The sequence below is a fragment of the Sylvia atricapilla genome, chromosome 13, assembly GCF_009819655.1.
Source record: "Sylvia atricapilla isolate bSylAtr1 chromosome 13, bSylAtr1.pri, whole genome shotgun sequence".
Lineage (NCBI taxonomy): Eukaryota > Metazoa > Chordata > Aves > Passeriformes > Sylviidae > Sylvia > Sylvia atricapilla.
In genome coordinates, this window is record NC_089152.1 from 13,120,808 (window position 1) to 13,146,866 (window position 26,059).

At 40.6% G+C, this 26,059-nt stretch overlaps 1 protein-coding gene across 1 annotated transcript in view; it reads right to left on the bottom strand.

Moving 5' to 3' along the window:
- PRTG (protogenin) overlaps positions 1-26,059 on the bottom strand; it is a 73,531-nt gene that overhangs the window by 6,810 nt on the left and 40,662 nt on the right. The window contains 7 exon segments of the mRNA XM_066328072.1: positions 1,298-1,379; positions 1,381-1,469; positions 2,228-2,240; positions 2,243-2,268; positions 2,271-2,359; positions 3,975-4,161; positions 4,697-4,795. Coding sequence (XP_066184169.1) covers positions 1,298-1,379; positions 1,381-1,469; positions 2,228-2,240; positions 2,243-2,268; positions 2,271-2,359; positions 3,975-4,161; positions 4,697-4,795 — 585 coding nt within the window.

Here is a 26,059-nt window from a genome sequence, read left to right on the forward strand (position 1 = left end):
TGGACAACTTTTTTTAAATTACTGTTTCATTGAACAATTTTAACAGTGAAAACCCATGGGCTCAATCTTCCCTGTAGAAAACCTGATTGATATTTCAGAGACTAGTTTCACAAATTTAGTTTAGTAGTCATTTTCCTGTTACCCTTGACAGCTGCCCCTTCTCTTTGAGGCCAGCCTGACAAACACCATTGTGCTGCAGCAGACCTACGTGGCACTGCCACCTTTCAGAGGGGCTGTTGGTCCTTTGTCCTCTCTGCAGGAGCATCACGAAGAACAACAGCTCTGAACTAGAACAGCTCACTCTCCATGATGGTGAAATGAACTACCCTCTGTGAGAGCATATTCATTAAGTTTTAGAATTGTCTCCACAGAAAATTTAGAGCCTCACTCTCTGCTGACAACTAAGCTTCCAGCCAAGTAACAAAACAGAACAACAAAACAATAACTCTTCCAGGGCAATCCTCTTAAATAGGCTACTCAAGCACATGACTTTACTCTGTAACTCTGAGCTTTCCCCTCTGGTTAGAAAGAGAAATAATTAGAAAGTTATCTGTTCTGAACTACCTCTGTCTATTTTGACTATCAAAGGAACAATAATGCCTTTTACTTTTTTTTATGGCTACAGTAGAAATCTGTGCTTGATTCAGCTCTTCAAACCCCAGTATTATTCAGAAACGTGCCTACAAAAGTTCATACTGTCTCTACGTATACTCACAGAGATGTGACGCAGTTCACATAAGCATACCCAAGGTACTGTGAGATTAGCTGGGGCTCCAGCAGTAGAACAGAGCCAGAGAGTTAAATTGAATTTGCAGAGTGATTTACTGGGAGTAGGAGAAAGTTCATTAAGCAAACTGAGCTAACTGGATTGGCAGTGATCAACAGAAACATATAAACCCACACAGCCACACTTAAACACTTACTTCTGGAGAGCAAGGCATCTCAGAGACTTCAGGTGTGAAAGAGTGCATTACAAAATGAAACCATCACAATCATGGCTACAACAGAACTAAGATGGGTGTAATTGGATTTACAAGATATTTTAGTTTACATGCACACACTGAGCTCCAAAGTAACACAGAGAGCCCCTTCTCCCCTCACCTACTGAATATGAACTTGTTTTTATACATCTCCCCATGGCAATAATTCTAAACTAATTGGAACTTATTGTGAACATTTATATGAATTTACTTCATGATTCATAGTAGTGGTGTAGTTCAAGGTTGCTGAAAGTAACAAGCATCTTTTAAGTAGCATCACTGTTTGTCCAGCTTATAGGTTCATGATTTTGGTTTACCTTCTCTGTGCAGCACTTGCCATTCCCCGGCAATCCAAGACTTCCTGGATGCATAGAGGATGGTGTACCGTGTAACAACTGTTTTCAGGACCGTCAGGTGGCTTCCAGGAAACCAAAGCAGTATTATCCTCTATCAAAGTCACCTTCACTCCTACTGGAGGGCCAGATGGTGCTGTGAGAACAGTAACACAATGCTATTAGGCTAACCCAATTTACATGCAATTAAATGCTCAGAAAGGAACTGATGTGCAGTCCTAATGGCCACTGCTCCATCCCAGAAACCACATTGAAACAAACACATACTGCTCCTCAGAGACACTCTCCTGTTAACTCTGAGCTGTCAATAGCTTAGATTCTGTAAAAACCAATTTTGTATTTTCCCTCAACTCCAGAAAGAAACAGTTACTGACAAACTCCCACTTCCATTATCCTGTGACACGGAAGCCTCCCAAACAGTGATGGGTGAGAACATGAAACTGCAGGTGTGGAGTTTCTCCTACCAGGTTAACATTAAATCAAACCAGCAGCTAAGTCAGTAGATCTGTAATATTCTTAGTTTCCAAAATTTATGGGGTTAAAATATGTTTTCATAAATGCCTATGAATCAGCCACGCCTCTTCAGTACATACAAATTTTAAAATCTTATTCAAGTTATTTCTATTCAGTGGCTGGCAGTAGTGAAAGTATCACAGTTTATACAAAAATCAATGTTGATTTATGGTGGATTTTGAAAAAGAATTTCACAGCTCCAAAACCAGGGATTTCCCTGCTAGCATTTTTCTATCTCCCACCAAGAAGAGCATTATCAGTGTCTCAGAGGAAAGGATTTCCCTCTCCTACACACAGCTTAAATTAATGAGCACTTTTTCAGGCCATTTAGTTTACAGAACGTTCTTTTTAGACCACGGCGTCTCTCTCCTGGTTCCTTACCTTCAGGGAGGGGTAGGTGTGGTAGACTACAGGACTCCAAGACTGGAGAGCTGGTCCACATGCAGTCGAAACTGCAAATTCATACATGGTTTTTATGGCTCAAGACCTTGAACTAACATGTGAGTCTCTGACCTGGAATAAATACATTAAACAGCAGCAGTTGACTTGAGAGATCCCCAACTCAGATGTCTCTGTCACATGAGCAGATTCCCACTGTCAGTTCAACACAGGACAAACCATCCAAGTCCAGACCTGTGGCACATCTGTGCTGCCTCCCTGGAAAATGCAATTGTACCAGCCCTGGAGCCCTCAGGAGGATGTTATAGCTGCTGTCAATTGACGTGAGTTCAAGTTTTTATAGATGTTGTCTGAACAGCTGATGCCAAACAATATTATTGGCTGATCACCACAGTATCCCAAACTCAGCTCTTCCCACGCGCGTCCATAGGACACTGTGCTCCAAGCTGCAGTAACACACTTGCATCACAGCTGACAAGGCACATGGTATTGGCTCTTGGATCTGCCTCCCAGTTCACACAGAGAGGCTATATGGGCAACATCCCCTTCCACTTATGGCCCCCACACCTCATGTTTAGGGGATCAATATGAATGCTCTTCACTCATCTGGTAGCAATATTTAGTAATTATTAATTGCAGAATTGATTCTGTTAATTATAATACTGAGTTTACAATTTGATCACAAAGTCAGTTGTAGACATTTCACTTTACTTTGATTCTAGGGCAGAGGGAAATCTTTCGTATATGCCAGGGTTAAGTCTGGATTGATAATACCCCAATCTAGATTAAATGTCATTTAAAATGGTCTTACTCTACAGATATTGCTTTATTAAATCTCATTTAGTATTTCATCTTCTGTACTGCAGGGGCAGTAACCAGTGCTTGCAATAGCCTCATCCTATCACAGAAAGCAGCACTCATTCCTATGCTCCACCTGCACACTAAGATCTTGACATGGTGATTATACTGTGTCTAAGCGTTAATAAGCCAGGGAGTTATACAGCAGCAGATGTGTTCTTGGAAAAGAAAAGCCATGAATATAAGGATGAAAACTAGTTATCCTTTAAGACAGCATTTTTCTTATTTGAGGCTTGAGTAAACTGAAGTTTGAGGGAGCTACACACATGATTCCTTAACCAGCCCCATGTGCCCCAGCAAGGAGCAAAGTGTTCTACTCTCACACCAGCTGGTCAGAGGCTGAACAGCAACCCAGGCAGGCTCCCTTCCCTGTTCTCACATGTTGCTTGTCTGCAAGAGCAAGCAATCCTACTCAGCTTCCCCTGGCAGGGTGTCACACAACACACCAGGAACATGGAAATCCCATCATGAAATGCTCACCCTTCAAAAAGTTCTCATTTCAGCCTTAAAATCAGACACTGGACTAGTTCATCTTGCCAGAACAGCTACCTATAAAATAAATATTGTCTTTTGTATAGTTGAAAAAAAGGTTAAAATTAAATTCAACCTATACAGCTAAAAAGACATTAAAAAATCAAGAGCTAGCCTGATGATCCACACAAGGATCACTGCAGAGAATAAGCTGTTCTAATGAATTATCTTTAAAAAAACCCAAGAAACTGAACTAGCAGCCAATGGGCAAACACACAGTTCTCTGAGGGAAACAGAAGTTGTTGGTATAAAAGGAAACTAAAAGAGAGCGGAGGAGTAGAAAGTGACCGGGAAGGATGTGGAACTGGCAATCCAAGAGGCCCAGCAGCGCTGCACTCACGTTTGGAGGTAGAGGACCAGGGAGGCATTCTGCAGCCCCACGGGGTTGCAGCGCACGGTGTAGTTGATGAGCTGAGCAGAGGTGAAGGCAGGCTTTCCCCAGTGCAGGTAGATGGAGGATGAGGTGTTGGCTTTGGCATACAGGTGGTGAGGAGGTGGTGGCGGTGGCACCATGCGATCACGGACAGCTGATTAAAGCAAAATGGGAGCAGCAGTGATTTACTGCACTGTGTACAGATGCTGGTTACATTAAGAGGTCTGAGCTCACAGTTCAGACACAAACCTGCCCTAACCCGCACTAGCTGGTATTCAGACCCAGGAATCTAGTGAAAGCTATTAGAGATCCCTCCTAACCCAATACATGTCCTGTATTATTTCTGCAATCCCACTTGTTAAACCAAAAATGAAGTCAAAACCATCAGCAGAGACAAGGAAAAGAGAGAAATCTCTCTTAAGATACAGGATTCATCATGTTAGCTGATACAGATACAGTCCAGCAAGGGAAGGAAATGTGCTTGGGCTGTTTTGTTTCTTCAGTGTGCTTCATGAACACAGGACACTGTCTCATTTGCAGGATGACTAAGGCAGTATCTGTCACTGATAGGATCTTTCTTGTTCTCTGTTTACACTTAATTAATTGATTATTTAAAAGTTAAAAACACAGAGCTGCTGGGATCCTGAAACACCTCAACTCTCAATAAATTCTTCATGTATCTACAACACTTACAGACACATCTGGAGTGCTGACTGTTTGGTCAGCCTGATAACCTTCTTCCATACTGTTAGATGCCAGTAGCCTTACATGATACTTTCTTCTAGGATCTGCAGAAAGAACAAAGGAATAATTAAGCTCAAGTATATATATATATTTTTTAAGAAAAAAGGATACTTGGACTTACACAGCTAGTGAGACAAGTTGATCCTGAAAGTTTGTTTCAAAACTTGTTTGCTACGAGCAGTGGACTGAGGGACAGGCTGGATGCCTGGAAGCCTGTCTTAGCTCCAGCACTCTGAATTCCCCAGTTCATCTCCCAGTCTCACAATAGCCTACAGTAAAGGTTTGTAACAGAATCAATGGAATAGGACAAATTCCACATTTCTATCTTTAACAAAGCCACACCTTCACAGCTACAGAGCTAGATTTAATAGTCCAAGTCAGTATATTGGAAGTGTTTTTCAGACCTTTAATAAAGATTTGTTAAAACAAACAGCAGGAGGCCCACAGAGACCAAATTTGTTTCTGGATACACAAGCCACAAGGAAGCAGGGCAGTCAAAGCAACAGCAAGACAGCACCCAGCAAAGAAAGGGGAAATGTTTGGTTCCAGGCTGTGAAGGAGATAAACTGTGAAACAACAGAAATGTTAATAATGCTTTGACTAGGAAACTCTGCCTCCAGATGTTTGTTCACAACTGGTTCTGGCACTCCTGGAGGGTCACCATTCCAAGCTGGAAGGATCTCCCCATAGCCTTTCTCTGCCCAGACCTTTGGGTGGCCCATTTCAGTTTGCTGCTTCTCTGTTCTGTTGATGATATGCTGCCCTTGATCCAAGTGAAAATTGCTACAGAGAAATGAGTTAGGAAGGGCCTGGAGCTCTCTGAGTGGTGATGGTGTGGAGCACCCACAGGAGGCAAGGCAGGCACCAGGGTGGCTGCTCTGCTTCCTGCAGCTACTCCCTTGCTACTGCTTTTGCAACCAACCCCTTGCACATCACAATGAGTTGCAGTGGCGGAATTTGCTATGATTCATATGAGCTAAACTTCACCCCAGTACTGATGCAAGTACTAGGATATTCTCCTCTTCTATGAACATGAACCTATTTCTTTTAATTAAGATTTCAGAAGGTTCGAGATGTTATATACCCGTGCTGATCTTGTTCATGTCTTTTTTCCCTGCCCTAAGATATTATGATATTATCCCTTCTCAAAATAAGCTCCTCCCTTTCTCCTTTTAGCTGAGACTTGAAGTGACCTCTCAGGAAATAAACAGGAACACCAAGTCCTGACATTCCTCGCCAGGAACAGGATGTTGTTCCATCAGATCGTTGGCTCCCCCTGCAGTCCACTGCACCAGCAACACCATCTGAACAAAATGATTGAATGTTTCTGTGAAGGTGGCAGAGTAACTTCCTAATAATGCCACTTTATAAAATCTCTTAGTATTTATTTTGAAATAGACACACTTTTGTGCTGTAGTTACCCATATCAGCTGTAAATGAGATACCACTAGGTAAAGTTAACATCTGTTTCTGTAATTGAAATAGCAACTGAGGAGGGAGGAGTACATTATGTACTGGCCTAGCAAAACCTAAATGCTACAGTCATCTAAAAAGGAGAACAGAAAAGAATTAAAGACAGTGTGCTGAGCAGCAATAGAAATCGATGTGAAACTTGCTTCACAGAGTACACACACAACCTCAGGAAGATCAGTTCAAATCACCACCAAGATGCAGATCCACATGGATAATTTTTTCACCATGTGCCAAACACAGTACCCAAAGCTCTGCCAAAGACCTGCCTCAGTTCCAGCAGTTATTTGCTCACGATTTGTTTTATGAGGTAATGGGAAATATTTTTTGTCTGAAGCAACCTTTGTTTAGAATATTTTTTACAATTTTACATTTCATATATGCTGATGATATAATTTACTCCTCAGTGGCAATCCCACTACACACCTGGCACAAACACTTCCATCTCACAGTTCTTTAGTTGGATCCAACACTCAAAGCCAGACAGATCCGTAGAGAGAAAACAAACCCTCAGGAGCTTTATCTTTAACCACCACAGGTATCTGGAGTAGTTTACACATAATCATTGATAAAAGACTGGGGATAGCATGGGCACCTGGGGACTGACAGCCTCAAAACCAGTGTGTACCATCCACGCACAGGAGGCTTGGAGGATACAGTCCTGCTCATAACAGACCCAGAAGTAACACAATCTCTCCACAGAAAATCCCTGCTCTTCAGAGACAAAGCAAGTGCAGTGATTTACTCAGCCCACTCAACATAAATTCAGCTTGAGTAAAAAAAAACAACATATCAAGACTTCATCTCTGCATTTGCAAAATTTCTCTGAATAACTGAATTGTTTCAGCAACATTGAATTGTCTCAAATAATTCCTGTGCCATTGCCAGCATTTGTGTAGAAGTTGAAGGCTTGTTCCCAGTCCTAAGGTGAACAGGAACAATTCTGTAGCCTATTTACCAACTGGAAGAAATTTTTAAAGTAATTTATTTCTGTAAAATATCATTTGGGGGGTTTTATGCTATTGGTATTAAATGTGTTTTAAGATTGTCACAGCACTTACAGGTCTTCAATAGGCATTTTTATTGTTATTACTTAAATCAGCTGGTGGAAAGGACAAAAAATCTACACTGTGCAATTTAGGGAGTTGGCAGTGATGCTGATAGTAACACACTAAAGCTCATTCACAAATTTTATTACAGGAGTGCCTCTGGAACAACAGAGATGGTCTTTAGACACCACAGAGTGGATGTGATAAATTGGAGTAGCTTCACACAGCTCAAGAGATCTGCTGCACACACCCTTTTGTGTAACCAAACCTATCAGCATTAAGAGCACATGAATAACAGTTCCATCAGAGGCATAAATTTGCTTCTGGTAACAATACTCCTATAAAAGAAGAGTAGGAAAAGGTATCTTATGTCTTCTGTTTATGGCTTATTTGGTTAACTTCAAATATCAAATAGATACTGTCCCCCCCCAAAAACCCCACTGGTTTGCAATTAATGTCAGATCAGCCTCATCTTCCTATGGCAGTTTTTGGGGTAGGTCACTGCTCCCCGGTGATATTCCTCTGGAATCCCACATCCTGTCATCCACTCTTCCATAAAAATTTGCAGTGAGTCCTGCAGATCCAAGAGTGGTAGGTCTTTCAGCAGAGAGACACATGGGGGAGCCTTGTCTTCATTTGTGAGTGCACAATGGGTTCTGCAGCTCAGAGTAAAACTACAGCAAAGTTAATACGGCAAGTATGAGCAAAAAATTAAGCTGAACTATAATATAAAACATAGACTGTAACATTGGAAAAACATAAAACATTACAGTAGCGGAATTTTAGTAAGAATTCAGATGACATGATTTATTGGTGTATTTTACTGTCTTTCTACATCCCTGAGATATAATCTCCAGGATTATATTTAGCTTGTCAGAAAGCAGACAGAAAGATCACAGCAGATACAAATTCTTCAAGAAAAATACTACAGTGCACTCAGATGTTCCTGGTCCTACAGTTTACCACCAACCCGGTTTGGTGACAACTCATTTCATTTCCCAGCATGGAGGAAAAACCACAGCTGTTTATCTGTCTGCATGTGAGAAACAGAGGAACTGCAAAAATATCACAAAGAATCCAGACTTGACTTATTAGCTGTTCTGTTGCTCTACACTTCACTGGAACATCTACATTTTATTGCACCAGCTTGAAATTATTCAGATTCTTTACTCCTGCCATCAGCCTTGCTTTTATGTAATCTTCCAGTTCTCTTTTCAGAAGGGGAAAACTTGCAACTACAAAACAGCTGTCAGTCAGAAATATTCATATCAGATACTCCCATTTCTTTTCCAACTTTTGATTTTAGTATGTTCAAATCACATCTATTTATTGGTTAAACAGGATTAAACATTCAGAGCCTAGTTTTCAAAGCCTGGGATAAAATAAATGGTTTAGTAAAAATATATACACAGTGGTAGGCAGAAGCAACTCGAGGTTCTCTGCTTTGAAGCCATTTCCCAAGTGATAAAGGTTGGCGTGGGGAGAGAGAGGAAGGTTCATTCCCATCTGGTAGAGTACCCCACGGCAGCCAGGTGGTGTCCCCGTGCACTCCCCATGGACACAGCTGGGGAAAACGGGAGGCATCAAAGATTAAATGCCCCTATTGCAGTTAAACAACTAAAAACAGAAACGTGCTTCTAATCACTTTGCAGCTGGTGAAAGCACTTTATAATGCAGCTACCTCATTCTTAAATTACCAAGATTGCAACAGACCAAACTTTTAGAAAAAATCACTAAGAAATGAAGTCACTTCCGCATTCACAGGAACAAAAAATTCCATTTTCAATATTATATTGCATTATTAAAACTCTTTAAGACTAAAGCAGCATGACACAACACAGCCAATGAAAAATCCTAATCAATGCATATTCCATCCTCCCTTCTCAAAAGAACACAGAGAAATACAAATGTCCCGATTACATATTAACACCAGCTTCAAATCAGTTTATCCCATTCAGATTTGATAATTTGTCTTCATACAATTCTTCTGTTCTAGGCAAATTTAAAGATAAGTATAAAACCTTTAACAGCAGGTTCTATATATATATATGTCTCACACGAGACATACTCTGGGTAACTGTTCATTCAGCTGAAGCTTATATTGAATAAAAAAATCAGGAGTCCCTAAACCAAAAGTGTTAGAAAGTGTTTGCCAATATCACACACAGCCAAAATTTTGGCTTTCTGGCAAATGCTTCAGAGAAAGCATCTGTTTACAGGCTACTTAGCCAAGGTTACAAGAGAGTGTAATATTGCAACCCCCTAAAGCCCTGTCATTGTTTCTTTCAGCTGCTGCATGTTTGTGAAGCTCTGAAGGCCTTGAAAGGAGCCAGAGCAGAGCCAACAGGTCAGGGCTAGATAAAATTAAGAAAGAATCCGAGGTCAGGACCATGAAAGAACTTCTTTTTTTTTTCCTACCCCTCCAGAACAGTGAGTCCACCTCCAGCAGCCTTTCATTCAGTCCTGATAAGAAGAGACAGCATCCCACAATCTGGATTTCAGACATTTTAAGTCCTCTTTGAGGGGAGGAAAAGATAGGGAAGATGAAAGAAAATGGACATTTTACTATCATTTACTGTTGGAACACACTTTCGTCCTGTTTTGAACATCCTGTTTTCAGCAATTTAAAAGGAAAATATTGATAGAAATTAAATACTGAGGGCTTTGCTCTTGTCCCTAAAAGGATGGCTACAGCACTAAATTTCTAGAGGAAAAAAAAAAAAAAAAAGGTTTGGTATCAATATTTTTAGCCAAGTTCAGTGACTAAAAACCTAGAAATAACTTCCTAAGCTACAGTCAGTATGGCAATTCTAACAGTCAGGGATGGGGACAAGAAAAATATTCAATTTTATTCCAGCTTGCATACAAAATTTAAAATAATCCTTTTTTTCCTTTCAGTTAAAAGTATCAAAACCCACAGTAGGCTGAAAAAGTAGTTGTTCTATGGACAAAACTCTGCGCCCAAATGTCCATTTTTAATTTAATCTTTTGTGGTGCTGGATTTTTTTTTGTGTAACCTACAGGTCCATTGTTGGGTAGTGGTCTGGCTGGAGCCCTCATTGGCCCTGGTTGCCAGGTGACTGTGCTGCCCCCAAGCCCATCCCCTGAACACAATAAAACTCCAGATAATTATTCAGAGAAGAGGCCAGCAGCATGGGCTGCTCTGACATCGGGTCATGGCCTTTGACACCGAATCTGGGGCTAGCCAAAGGTCTGCTCCAAGCAACAGAGGTCCAGGGGAATTATTAAGGGGGAAGGGTGGGAAAGGAAGAGCACTGAGAAATACTATCTTAAAAATGTACTTTTGAAGCAAAGTAATGTAAAATACAGCAGAAACTTATTAGGAAAATAAGCAAATACATTTCAAATGTACCAGAGAAGTGCATCAATCCAAACAGGAACATAAAGCTGGGAGATAGGAGGATGACACAGACTCAGCTCTGTTCCTCTCTAAAGCATGTATTCCCTCTCAGATTTTCAGTACTGGATTTCATTTCACTTTTCTAAAAAATGCCCTTTTACCTTATTTATACATATCATTAAACAATTAAAACACAGTTAAGCAACCCTCTTCTATTACAGCTTTAAAAACTTGTTGAAGCTCTGGATATGCAATTTCTAAGCATTATTACTAGCTTCAAATAATAATATTTAACTTATTTTATTTTTAAAAAGTTGGAATTGCAATTGGTTGCACAACTGAATGATCAAATCTTAAATTTAACAACCTTTTAATATCACATCAAAATAGTTTGAGTAGTTACAAATCACCAGTATTTTATATCTCATGACTTCTTTTTTAAATTAAAGGTAACTTTAACCATTTAGATGGAACAAGACTGTCTGTGATACTCATGTTTTCCTTTGCAAACTAAATAACTGGAGTAGAAACTAAGCAATTTGTTCTTTGTACAACATTGTAAAAGTTTATTTTGGTAGAAACTGGAACATGTGACACATGAATTGATCCAGCTAAACAGTCTGGCTTTCCACGGCTTTGGATGGCTCTCGCTTATTTGTCTAAATGTGAAAAGGGTCTGTATCCCTTTTGTAGCTTTGTGCTGTCCCCTTAGAGGGCCCCAGGACAAACAGCACCTCACACCCCCTTGCAGTAAAAACATCACCTCTCCTGCTGCCCACCATCAGCAACAGCGGCTCCGTAGAGAACAGGGCTGGGGGAGGGCGGGCAGGGCATTCCCCAGTGCACAGCATCCCGGGGCCCACGGAAATAATATTGGAGACCTTTAGCTCTTTCTTTTGAAATAAGTGAGACAATGCTCAAAGGTTTTAAGTTTTCTCGAATTCCTCACGGGTGTGGGAGATTCCCACCATGCCTGTAAGGTCTGCCATCAGTCCTGCGTTTCTCCTGCATTTCGGAGAACTGGTAAACTGCACGAGCAAAAAGCTCTCTTCCAATATTCTTCTGACAGCGCTCTCTAAACCAGCAGACACCTTATGTTAACTAGCCTGGCTCACCGTTTTCAAAGTGAGCCCTCAAAAGCTAACTTGAAAGCAATACCAGAGGCCTGGACAAACACCTAATTTTGATCTTTTGTGCTCGTCTTTTCTTCTGAGAGACCTTTTCTTTTGTTGCTGCCCAGTGGAAAGCACATAGCTCATTGGTCCTGCTTTGAAAGATGAGAGCACTGCCCTCAGCCCACCCCTCCAAGCACAATCACTTTAATGGAATTATGTAGAGAGGCCATCTCTGGAAGAAGAAAGGGAGGGCGAGGGGGGGAGGGTGAGTGTCCGAAGGAGCCAGCAGGGCTGTAATTACCCAGTTACTAACACACACAGTCCGCTGAGAATTCATGCGGTGATCCAAACAGGATGTGCCACCCCACACAACAGGTTCCCTTACATACAGCAGTGAGCCGTGCACGAGTGATAGAGCACTGTTAGAGAACCGAACATTGCAGCAGTGCCTCAGGAGAAGGGGGAAGAAATAACCCACACAGAAATGCTGCGACAAACACGCCTTGGAACAGGAGCGTGCTACTAAAGGTCTTGTCTGTAAGATGCAAGAGGCTGAAAAGATGATCTCAGTGGAGAGCAACATTTCTCGGTTGCAGATAGGAAGAAAGTTTAGACCATTTGCCTGGCCTTCATGCTAAGAGGAATGCTTCCAGAAGACACACCTAACACAGTGCAACGAGCACTTTACCAAATTTGGTTTAACATTTGTTTAGGTACCAAGCTCTATCATACATATGCACTGACTGCCTGACATCCGGCATCACCTTACAAACAACACATTTGCACACAATGACAAAGGCAATCTGTTCACAGCACCCAAACTTTCCCCTGGAGCTATGATATAAATTTTCTTTCAGAACCAACATTTTCTGCTGGTCTGTCATGGACTCCCAGTGCCATTTTGACCCTTTTGTGCAGCAAAATGAAAACACTATCTATCATTACTTGCACCACAGTGACTTTGTAGGAGGTGCAAGGTTTCATTGCAAAAACATCTGTGGTCTGGTGACTCAGATGTCAAGCTTTAAGATCTCTGCTGTTGCAAGCGTGTCTGCAAGATGCAAAATTTTAGGCAGGGCAACAAAAATCAGTCTGACTCTTTCCCTCCTTCAGAGAGTAACAGGAAACTGCACTAAAACACATTCAACTTCTTAGGTGTCAAACAAGTCAATGTTTGACAAACAAAATACATGTGAAGGGAAACCACCACTGTATTTTTCTTAAGGTCAATATTGGCTGCACAGGCTCTGTCCAGCTGCATGGATAATTAGGGCCCCAACTTCAGCAGGATGTTCTGTTATTGCAGGTGTCCCCGAGCCCTGCTGGGCTCACACAGGCTGGCTCCCTCTCACTGCAGCACAGGACACCCACTGCACTCGTGTCCCACGGCCTTGGGGACATGCACAGCTGTGTGGGCACTGAACTGTTATCACACACTGTCTGCACATGTAAATAAAGCAGCCTCTTAAGGAAGCTCAAAATTTGGCACTCAATGGTTGAATAAGGGGTCAAGGGGGGCAAGCTAACCTAGACAGCTGACAAATTCTTATAGTGAAATTGCTAAACTGACCCATTTGTCATGAGCTGCCAGCTAGACTGATACATTTACTGCTAATATTACAACTCTCATACTTCAATTGCTGAAGTTCAATCCAGATGCATTAAAAAAAAAAAAAAAAAAAAAAAAAAAAAAAAGGCTGTCATTGAGCTTTCTCTTCTACACTACTTTTAATACAATTATTCATTGGAAATCCATCATATAATGCTAAATATTTCCAGTTAACATGTGAATATACAGGAAGCAGGGAAGACAGGTAACAGAAGTTGCAAAGAGCTCATCTTAAAATGCCTTAGCTCAGCAGGTAATTTCACCTGAAGTGTGATGGCACGAGGACACAGGGCTCTGTTTCCTCAGCCATGAGATGCATTGCAGGATCTCTCCCATACATGAGCATGTCTGTTACTTTACCCTCCCCTTCTTAGAGGCCTCATTCCCTTCAGTGTCTCTGACATTTAGTAAGGGTATTCATTTTGATTACATTTAGATTATGCTGAACCACCCCCCTAATGGTTTGGCACAGCAGTGTTATTTTTAGGTTTACATTTCATACAGCTCATCCCAAACTTCTAAAACATGCCCTAAAGAAAATTCCTTTTGTAATGACAATAGAAATATCCAGGAATCCAGGACCCTACAACATCTTTAGCTCTAACATTCACCACTGTTCTATCCACTGCAAGGATATAACAATCCAATGGCACATTGGCAGGAGCTATGAATTTGCACAGAAACGTTTATTAAAAGAACACAGAAAAGTGACAGCTTGTCACCAGGCAATGAAGCCTGATATACTACATACTTACACTTATTTTTGAGTCCTTTCAGTATGCTGGAATTTGCTGGAAATACCCATCTAGGAGGCCAGAACAACCTGCTTCTCTATCAAAATAACAACTTTTCATCTCCACATTGATTCCTCCCAAAACAGCATTTCAATGACATCTTGTGTTCATCTCTTTCCAGGCCAAGACTCTGCTCCTCTAAGATAATTTATCAGGAGGATTACTCAGTCTATGTTAGTGGCAGCAGCTGTGCAAGTTAATGATGTTGTTGCTTTTAGTTAAATAGATGATAATGGTTTATTTGAAGACTATTTAATTAAGACCAAGTTTCTGAAACACCAGCTCTTGAAAGCACCACAGAGAAATCTTGCAGGTGGTGTAAAAGAGGCCAACATGTGCAATCTGAATTTGGACCTAATACTCTCAGTAGGTCAAATCCTTTACTCAGTGAACTGTGGACTGAGTACCCTTCTACAAAGATGCTCAATGTCCACACAAAGCATCTAAACAAGAAGAGTAGCCTGAAACATTTCAGGCTTCCTCAAACTTTTAAAATCTTTTGCACTTCTGGCTGCCAACACATCTTCTATGATTTATTTTATACTTTGTTGTATTTCATAAAGACAAAAGTGTATCTTTCCCTACATGAAAATGGGTTACAATATTACATGGTATTAATATAGATAATATTTAAACACAGGCACAAACTTGTTGTACCTTAAAGGATGCTCAGAATAACAATAACAACATGGAAAAGAAGATATACCTCTGCAGAAACTGCAGCAGAACTTTAATGATCTCTCCTTTCTTCAAGAATGTTTCTTATATCTGTAAAGTACTTTCCACAATTATATACATGGAAATTTGTTCTGGTTTCATTTTTTTCCTCAAATGTTTAACTTTGCAATAAGCAAAATCACTTTCATAGAATCAACGCTACCGTTGTCCAGATGTTTGACCACAGACAAATTATAATTTAAATCTTCTGCCCTACCTAGTGTATTATTCAAACAGTTTTGTGAAGAACAAGCATTTAAAACACATGTCAAACATTGTACTAACAAAACTGAAAGGATACAGAGCAAAAGAGTGGGATACAATTCATAATGGAAGTTATTTTGTGTTAACTTTTCTAATGCTTCAAGATTTAAATTTAACCTATATCCAATATCTAGAATGAAAAAAGAAGAAATTATCTTGATGTAATCCCTCTGCATATTGACGTTTATACAACACTTAGAAAGTGGAAAGCAGTCTGACTGATTGATTTGACTTAACTAAAATAAACAACAGCTACTTAACCTTTAGCTAGCTGTCTCCCTCTGTACAATTAAAAGGTTTCTCATCATCAATTCAGCTTACAAATAGCTCCGTGGAGAGCCTGCAGTTTGATGAGATTTTAAAGCAGCATTAGCTGTGTGGGCCTGAAAGAAGCCAGCTGCTCCCCTCAACCTTCAGCACTCACTCCTGCCACTGCCTTCCTCTGCCACTTCCACCCTGTGCCCTGACACAAGTGTCAGAAGTGTGCAAGCACAGAGAGCAGCACAAATTCACAGAGACAGGTACACAAGGAATGTGGGGTGTTTTCTTCCAAGAGTGCCAGGTTGTGCTACTTTATTGTGCTCTGAGTTGCACTTGGATGAATTCTGAGAGCTAAACAACATCCAAGGCAGCAGAGGGAGCCCTGGCAGCTGGTCAGGGCTCAGCACACGCCACCATTGAGTCCACTTTGTTTTATACAGCCTGGTGAAACTGTGACCCCTCAAACCTACCCAAAAAACTGCACTGATCGCAGAGCTGTGTTATGACTTTATTAACAAAGTCATTTCCCTCAAGGGGGAGCTGTTATCTAATGGACTGAATGCAAAGCTGCGAAAGTTGAATATTTACAGCTCAGTTCTGCCACTGACTGCAGGGATAGCATTATCCCACCCAGTCTTAAACATCATCAGTACCTGAGCAGCCCATGGAATGGCCCTTCTCTGCCTTGTGTTCCAGGTACCCAGTGTGGAACACGGGACAGTGAACACTCCTGTAAACTCCTGGGAATGCTAACAAAGTGCTGGAAGAGCACAGCATGTGTTCTTAGCACAGACAGTATGAACACATGTTATTGGAAATAGTGGAAATAGGAATAAGTGCCTGAAGTGGATGCTCCAGGCAGCGTTTCAGCTGCCCTGCACAGGGGTACAAGAGACAACACAGGCTCTGAAGGCCCCACTGGTACATTCCTCCAGGCTCCAGCCAGGGGGAAGATGACCCTTGAGAGACAGATCAGGGAGACAGGGAGGCTTAAGGGAAAGAGGGAGGGGTAGCACTGCTGGGTCAGCTGGAGTACCTTGAGTATGCCCGAGTCTGAATCACACCAAGCAGTGTGTGATTTCACTTTTCTGTCCTACAGCTTCACTGGGCTTTGGTGCCTTTCTTCAGGAATTTGATTGCATTGGCTGGAAGCAAGATCTGGCTGTCAGTTTCTGAAGGAGAAGGATGAACACCACTGTCCATTTGACAGTGATACCAAACACAGCCCCCATGTTCCTGTCTGCTCTGCCTGGATAACACACAGGCCTTATCAATCCAAGCCACCTCTGAGAAAAGTTTCCAGCACAAACAACTGGTAGGGAGTGCTACAGATAGAGATTTCCAAGGCAAGTGACTGTCACCAAGGTAACAAGGGCTGATGGGAAACTATGAGAAATTAAATAAAGGCAGGTGAGAAGCTGTAAGAAGGCAGCCAGGACATGAGAGAAAAAAGGCCAAATAAGGCCATTAGCAATTATCATGAAAATAACAAAGTTCTAACACAGTAAGAGGTACACTTGTGGTGGAGAAGTACTGGGCTAGACTAAGACAAAGAGGATCAAAAAGCTATCTTATTTTTTTCCCAGCACTGTCTATATGCACATGCAAATGCAGACACACACATGAGCTGGGCAGCAGGCTGTGAGCACAGCCCTCCCTGCGCCTGGAATATACAAGGGAGAAAGTAAATGGACACAAGGCACAGTACTGCAACTTCTACCCATCTGTCTCTCCTCCACATACACCATCCTACCTACCACCCCAAAACATCTCCAGTTCAACTGCCTGAAAAATTCCACATTTTCGAGGTGTATTTGCATACAGGATTTTTTATACTCCTCCTTTGTCTGAGTATACAAAAGTGCCAGCTGTACAACGAACCCCAGCTACGCCACACTGATGCCACAAGAGGCAGAAGAAATGCAAGTCTTTCACGAGATCTACCAAGAGGCTCAGAGTGATTTCCCTGTCCTAGTTTCTAACAAGCACTTGCGTAACAAGTGGTTTTGTTTTGTATGATAACCAGTCCTGAACAGGGGTACAGTATTCAGCTATGATTAAAGGTTAAAAAAACACTGTGAAAGTGCTGTGCTAATTTTTATGCAAATCTTATTCATTACTAAATGTTTTCCTAGATTAGAAAACAAAAATCCCACAAACAACACCCCGCCCAAAAAGAACCCCCCAAAAAACACACAAAAACCCCCACAAACAAAACAAACAACCCCAAAAAAAACCAAACCAAAACAACAACAAACAAAATACCAAAAACCAACACACACCAACACAAGCCCCCCCATGGTCCCCACCACCTTCAATCCCAGGCTTGGAAAAGACATTTTACAGCAAGAAGGGCTTCTTCCAACACAAGATTGTCTTTTTCCCCCCCTTCCTGCATCCCCCCTCCTTCATTTGCCACAGAAGTGTGACTGCAGGAAGCCCTGAACAAAACAAACGAGCGCTTTTTTCACTTTGCATCTTTCCCCAAAAATTGAAAAAAATGTTTCTGTTAGCTATACTGCCTTCAGTGGCAAAATATAACCAAGGTGTTACTCAAGGCAAGCAGAAGCTACCAGAAAACATTGGTATGGCTTAGCTTTAGAAGTGCATTTACTTACCACGGACACAGAAATACAAAGATCCCCTATTATGCTTTTCCCATACAGCTACAACTGGTAACATGACCCCCCCCCCCCCCAAAAAAAAAGCTAATTAAAAAAAAGCTTCAGGATGAATTAAATCAACATTGGATCACAACATCTGGAATTGTTGCTTAACAATGGAAGAAATAATAAATAAAAAAGGGAAAAAAATTAGAAATTGTAACTAGCCTGTACAGCAAATGTTTTCTTCTGTCCACTCTGAAGTCTCTTTCATGTGCTAATGGTGGCATTTTTTTAAACTCTTCCCCTTTGACTTACTCAGACCTTTAAGGACCTCACACATCTAATGGTTCCTCACATCACCAAGAACAATCAAGAGAGGTCTGGGGGTTGACATGCAGTATGATTAATGGACAATGTTGATTTAATTTCCTATAACAGGAGTTTTCTCTAAGCTTTCTCCAAGGAGCAGTTTCTTGCAATCTAGGACTTAAGTATTTAACTAATGAAGTCCAATAAATAGCAAATTAAATAATGCTGTTCTCCCGGAAACAAATCCTCTCATTCCAGGAAAAAAAGGAGGGAAAAACCCCCACCCACCATATTTAAAGTTCTGTTTAAATCTAAAAAGGATGTACAGCAGGAATGTACATTAGCAGTTCAGATTCCTGGGGTTCCTTTGTTTGGTTTATTTTGTTGTTTTGTTTAAGAACTTTTTCACTTATCTATTCATTCCTGTCATCATCTGCTTGCTCATTTTTTAGCTTTAAACGGGAGTATACATTACCCTAATTTCCAGTTGCAGAAATCTAAGTCTTTATTTAGTGGTCACTTTTATTTTACAGCTATCAAAACTTATTTATACACATTCACTATAATACTTAAAAACATTTTGGAGGTTCTTAATTTAAAGTTATTACTACTTTCTTATTGTAAGGAGTGATCAATATGTCCTTTCACGAAAGCAAATTTCAACCTTCAGCTCCAGCAACTGAACAAGCAACACTATTTGCATGCATCCTAACTGTTACTCAATCAACATGACACAATCTCCCAACTGATTCCCACAAGGTTTAGCTCTAAATGAATTCCTACCCAGGAACGCAGAGCAGCAGAGAGCATTTCCTGCAAGATTTAATCGTTTTCCCCACCATCAGAAAGTTACCTTTAAATACCCTGAAGACAACACATTTTCCTTCATAGGGGCTGGCCAAGTTATTTTGCCAGAGTGCAAAAAAAAATCTCCTCCTCCTGCCTTGAAGGCTTTGAAGCACACTTGATTCCAGTTCTTTGAGTTATGACAGAATTAATCTGATCCCCTGAGAAAAACATGCATCCAACTCAGTGTGGGGAAAGTTTATAAAGAGACAGAAGTCTCAAAATAGGCAAAACCCCTCCGTGGAACACAACTCTCCTGTTGCCTTAGCAAAGCCCATATCTTTACATTATTACCTTTTAATATTGCTACAAGGCATTGTCCCAACAATGACACTTCCCTCATCCTGACAGCTCACAGTATCTCTTTAGAGAAGGGCTTAACTTATCTTAGCACTCTTTATTTTTGACTTTTTTAAGTACAGTACACTCAATCTTTATCTGCACTGAGGATCTACTCCCTTGCCATGTCCTGCCCCTTTGAAGAGCCACTAGTCTGGAAATTAAAAGTCAAGGCCTGTGTTTAAATGAGGATGTCACAACTATTTTCCCAGAGTAAACTGAGTTCAAATCAGACCGGAGCATATTCCAGAAGGTTACATAAAAAGATATTAGACATAAAAATCCATCCAAAACACAATTACCTGGTTCTGGAAGATCTAAACTAGAGATCAAGAATGCATCTTTCTGCGCAAGATTAACTGTTTATCATGCAGAAAAATTAATACATTTCCATGAGTTTTTAGACTCTGCCGTTATTCAAAGAAAGTCCAGGGATTCCTCTTCATACGGGTCTGTCATACATAATATTTAAAATCAACACCAAAACACGTATGCTGCTAATGCAGATGTTTACAATATCAGTATTCCAGTGCTTACTAAAGTTGATTACTGGCTAATTGGTAATGGATAGTGTAATTTAAAATTGGCAAATACATACAAATTAATTAAAGCTTTCCACTAGAAATTAACTGTAGGAAAGTAACAATTACTTTCAAAAACCAAAAACATGGGCAGAAGTAACTGTGATGTCATTTTTAAAACACCATATACCAATTTCTTTATTAGAGGCAAATATACATTCTGACAGAAAACATAGAGGACAAAGAATCTTTCTTTAAAAAACAAAAATTCATGTGACAATATGCAATAATGATACAAATCTGCAATATTGCACAACACAAAACAAATAATGGCAGAACTACACAGGAAAGAAGGCATACAGCTTTTTTACAGATGTGTCACTTGAACTGCATAGAAGGCATGCAGCATTAGCAGCCTGAGAGTTAAACTGGCTGCTCCCCCAGCAAATTCTGCTCAGAACAAGCTGATATTTATCTGGGATTCCCACTCAGTCGTGTGCAAAAAGTGCTTAAATAAAGCTTTGCCCAGACACAGCTGATGTAATGGATGCCAGGCTACAAGCTCCAACAAAGGGCCACAGAGGTTCAACACCAGCTTCAGTTTTGCCCAGTAAGAATCCAATTTACAACCCTGATGAATCAATTTTTCACCTAAACAGAGCACTGCAGTGTTTTCCTTCCATAAGGAAGGCATGAACCAAGTGGGTGAGTGTGGAATCAGTGTCTGGTCACCTCGTGTCAGTGTATTTGCACTGTCCCCCAGTACAACCCTGCTGCACACGGACCAACAAGGACATGAGCAGAAATGCCACACAGGACAGAGACTGGAGGCATTCCCTGCCTCAGCCACTCAGTCTGGTCTTCCTCAAGCATGGATGGTAAATCTGAGCCTAAAGGGAGCCTCTCTGCTACAAACAGGCCTAGAGAAATTACTAGCATTGACATACACTGGAAACAAAAACATGATGCGGCAGTTTGTAAATCACAACAGAACAAAAAACACAGTTTGATCTCTGTTTACATTTACAGCCTGTAAAATGCAATATGGTTCCTTATATAAAAGAGGTAAAAAGCTTATCAAAGCAGCATTTGCTTTGATATCTTACAGGTAAAAAAGTTACAGGGTAATAAAGCTCCCTCCATTCCTTCTCTTCTAATCTACAATCTAACTTTCAAAACCTGAAGGAAGAAAAAAACCAGAAAAAATGATATGCAGATATGCCATGTCTGCATTTTGGAAGACAGACTCATTTAGAGTGGTGACAGGTCTGTCTTTCATGATTATGGAGCAAGGAATGCGTGTCTCTTGTTTATTGACATGCCAGAGGAGCATTATCATCGCAGAGCTACAAATATACATAACCTGCCATGGCTGGGAAAGAGTTAGCTGGTTTTAAAATACCCAGTTCACTTCTAGGGCTTTTGGTTTTATTCCTGTGCAATTTGACTGATTCCTCCTCCCCTCTCAGCAATCCCTTATGTTTTAGCTGATAAGTAGTAGTAGCAAGGCTGTTACCACAACAATCAGGAGAATTGACAGATAAGAGGTTAGTTTAAGGATGTAATCAGCATGAGTAAACACTAGACTGACCCAGCTGTAACAGAGGAATAAATGGTAATATTTGTCCTGGTCACCTACTGGGCTATTGCACACTTTCCACTATGTAACAATGTAAATATAATGACTACAGTATATACAGCAGGCAGTGCAATCATCTGGTTTTCCAAGCAAGAAATTAGAGTTTTTAGTTGGTCTTTTTTAAGAACTAAAGCAATTTTAGATTATTTTCTTAACAGAGCTGTCTTTTGTTCAAATCAGCATTTCATTAACTGTGGATGTGTGATCTTGTGTAAAATACCTCAAACAGAAAGAAGTATATCTTGTTATATTAAATTATATTTTCTTTAATGCCATTTGAGAACAGTTAACAATGGAAAAAAAAAAAAGAGTTATTTCCCAAGAAGTCCTGCGTTTCTTTCATATCACTTCATTAAACTAGGAATGCCTGGCTCCTTGAATTTGTATGGGAATTCCAAGCTAAATTTCCACAATAACTTACAAACAAAAAGAATATCAATTCCCATATATATAATTTTCAGTATTCCAGAACTGTCAGATACAAGCACGTAAGACTACATTTTGACACCAACAAAACATGGGATAAAACTGAAATTATAGCCCCAGCTTTCAGAACTAACTACGTTAACACATGAAATGTACTTAGTGTTCTTTCTCAATACTTCAGCATTCACAGTTCTTAAGAAAGATAGCATCAACACGGTCAGAGATACCATTAAGTTCTTCAACTTACATTTTCCAGTACATTCATTTGCAATATGGTGCAAATGAACTGCTGTGAGCTATCTGACCATCCTATCAACTGCTTTATGAAACTTTAAAGCATTTTAACAGAATTATTACAAGAAAAGCTTAGGTGATGTGCATCAGGCAACTTAATCAGAGGAATTCTTTGCACTGATTCTTCTTACCACACCCTTATTCAATTTCTACAGACTGTTGAATGACCTTGTCATCTTTGCTGCCCTGGACTAAAGCTTGCTACAGTCATGGCTGTAACACAATATAAATAGATCCCAAGGAATGAAACAACTGAAGGCCAAGTCTCTGGGGGAATCCTAAGTGTAGTAGGTAGCTGGCTAATTCTTCAGCAGAAGCTCCCTTTCCAAAGGGGGGTGCCATGCAGGGTCACAAAATGCACCTTTGTGTCATTCAGACTTTGGCAAATTCTTCACTTGGAAATATTGTCCAAGTCAAGGAACATGGGAAATGCACTTTGCTTTATTTCTCCTCTCTGTAAGTGGGAAGAGGCAGAACATAGAAGATCTTTCAGATGGGGAAGCTTTTCTGATTAAGATCAAACTTTTAGAGTACATCACACTCGAGTCTGACAGAACCTAATTATTTTTCCAAAAGTACTAAATTGGGGCGGGGAGAAAGCAAATGGGTAATGTAAAACCAGGGTAACAGGAGAAGTACCAGGGTTATCATGCACCTCACGTTAAACAGTTTAGATGATCCCATCAGCACAGGAGAGGCTTTCCCAGAGAGAAAGCTTGCAGTGTCTCCTAGCCTCTCAGGAATCATCAACCAATTTATTAGTGTAATGGTTTATTTTATAAAACACTCCATTTCGTGGCCATGCAGCACTGGGCAGCTTCTGCCCGTGCAGCCCCAGGCCCTGGGGAGCCAGCAGTGCTCCCAGCACAGGACACTCCTCTCCACAGGCTGTCCTGGGAGAGGCTTCTCCAGGGAAAGGCCAAGGAACATGGGCTCCCATGCTCAAGGCATCTTCACCAAAGCAAACAGACCTGTTTTTCCATCCCCTAAGGTGTCTGTGTGGGAGATGTTACTCTGATATCATCATGCAGCAAAAACAAAAGAGCACCTACAGAAGTGTGCACATCTCTGCCAGTACACCTCCTGGCCTCAGGGTTTTGGGTGCATTTACTGGGACCCTCTGTCTGCCTTGTCACCGAAGTGCAACTTTCTGAAACTCCTGGAACTGCCAGCACCAAGGGTGATGCAGCTCCCACACAGCAGCAAGGGGAAAATGAATTAGCAGTGAATTTCTGGTTTCCTCCCTCCTTCTGAGTACAGGAGGCTTGGAGGCTAAAGGCACACGAACATGTTCCAACCCCTCATCACAGTGGCATTCATTTAATTAATTACCAGCATGATAAGAACTGAACAATGCCGTTTCAGAGATTAAGATTTCCAGGAAGCTTGAAAAACAGTTCTGGTGTCACAGCATCAGAACTGATCACATTTTCTTAAGTTTGCTAACCAAGAAGTTGAATTTGATTTTATCCTCCCAGATAAGCTTCAGATGGGCTCTTCTGAGTCACTGCCATCCTTGTACAGGCTCCACTTTCCTACCAATGATACAGCTGCAAATACAGTGAGCTCGGACAGGCTAATGCTACACTTAGCCCAGCAGGGATGCCAACATCATGGAGGCACAGATGCACATGCACATGAATACTCTTTGGAAAAAAAATAATCTGAACACACTCAGAAAGTGTTCTCTGGACACTGCCTCTGTTTTCGCTTTCAAGTTTTGCCAGTCCCTCTCCTGTTGCACAGTGAGAAGGTTCCCCAACAAACCCTCCCATCAGCAAAACTCACTTCAGCTTCTGAACACGCATCCTGAACCATTACCTGTACCATCAGACTTATCAAGGCTCACAATGGAAAACCTTCTGTGAGGAAAAAATTTCTAGACCAGGAGGAAGTAATGGAGGAATTGAAAGCAGAGGCAAAAATGCATGGTATGCACCCAAGGGTCTGCTCCTGTGGCAAATTCAAGTAATAATGGAACCTTACACTGGAGTAGGAAATGGCCTGCTATTGAAAAATAAATGCAAAGACCCTTAACACAAACAAATGTGAAATGTCTCTGTGAAACTGTGGATATTTATTTTGAGAATAAACTATCAGATCATTTAATTCTATTTACGAGGTGACTATCATGCTAAATAATCCAGTTTAAAAACACACAGAAGTAACTGGGTAGACCTACACCGGAGAAAGAGAGGTCACTTCTCAGAAAACAAAGTAGGAACCAACAAAAGACTAAAAATAACCAGCATAATATTCATATTGCTACATTCCATGTTTAATCATTGTCATCTATTTCACACTAGCATTGCTGATTCTGCTTTATCCATCATCATTATTTTTCCATCAAGAGTCCTGTAGACATTTGCAATCATTTACAGTAGTTATATCAAAGCTATCAACAACCAAGCAATCAACAGTGCTTGTAATAACAATGCTAATGTTCTCTCTGATTGAGACAATCATGAACTCTCATTTTGTGATGTACTTTAATTGCCATAGGGTAAGGGAAATGTCTTCTTTAAGTACACATATCTTGCACAACTGGCATTTGTACCAACATCTGCACAAAGTTCCATGGACAGAAGTCTTGACATGCTCTACAAGTCTATCTGCAGTTCATTAACTATGCAAAAAAACAGGGAATGGTAGGGCAGCCGTAGGTCATGACAAAGACATGAAGGGGGAGAGTTTGGAAGCCATATAAATTCAGTGGCAACAGATAATGCATGAGAAACTGCTCCTTCTTTGCCACTGGGAAGCACCTAGAACTGTGAGCTTATTCTTTCAAATTAGGAATAACCTTACCTTTTGACCATATAACCCAATGTATATTATACCAAAATCTTAACACACACACCTTTCCCCTTCAAGTTTCACACTTGCAGTATTCTAATTCCTGTAGCTCATAGTGAAGACATTTATTTTAAAGACTCTGTCAATAAATCAGTAGTTTAGTGTCCTCAGGAGAGGCGAATGGATGACAGAACATCAGTCCTCAAAGCCTCTGTCCAGTTCATGAAAAATCAGTTTACCACAGTCACAAAACCCAGTGTGGTGGCTTGCCTTGTTTCACCTCAAATCCTACCAGGTAGGACCACATTCTAATAACTAATTTTTTTAATTCTTAGATGCATATATAAATAGATGTACTGGTCCAAATTACTTCAATTATTCACATGAAATAAAAAGATGAACAAATCACCTTCTTAATGTACGGACGTGTCTACAGTCTTTGTGGATTTCTATATTGCATACAATTCTACCTGCTATAATCTCCACATGTGCAGCTGCCAGAGGCAGAAGATTGGCTGTGCACTGTTTTCTAAGAAAAAATTTGGCATGCACAAGTATTTCAAGCAGGCAGTTTGGCAAAGGACAAACACAGTAGTTAGACAGGCACTATCACTATGAGAAGTCTCTGTGAACTTTTCAAGCTGCAGTGTAAGTAATTATCTTAGCAGTGGAAAATCATGACCTAATCAATTTTCCTGAGCTGAGTCTTTTGTAGCTGTAGTGATGAATGCCTTCTACTGTAAATGCTATAAGGAAAAAAAATTTAAAAACCAGCACAGGAACTTAGGAAAACTCGTATTTGATATACACTTCAAATAACTTAATACATCCCATTAAAAAAAAAAAAACCCACCTAACTACTCTTCAGTGAAACTATGCTATAGCAATACAT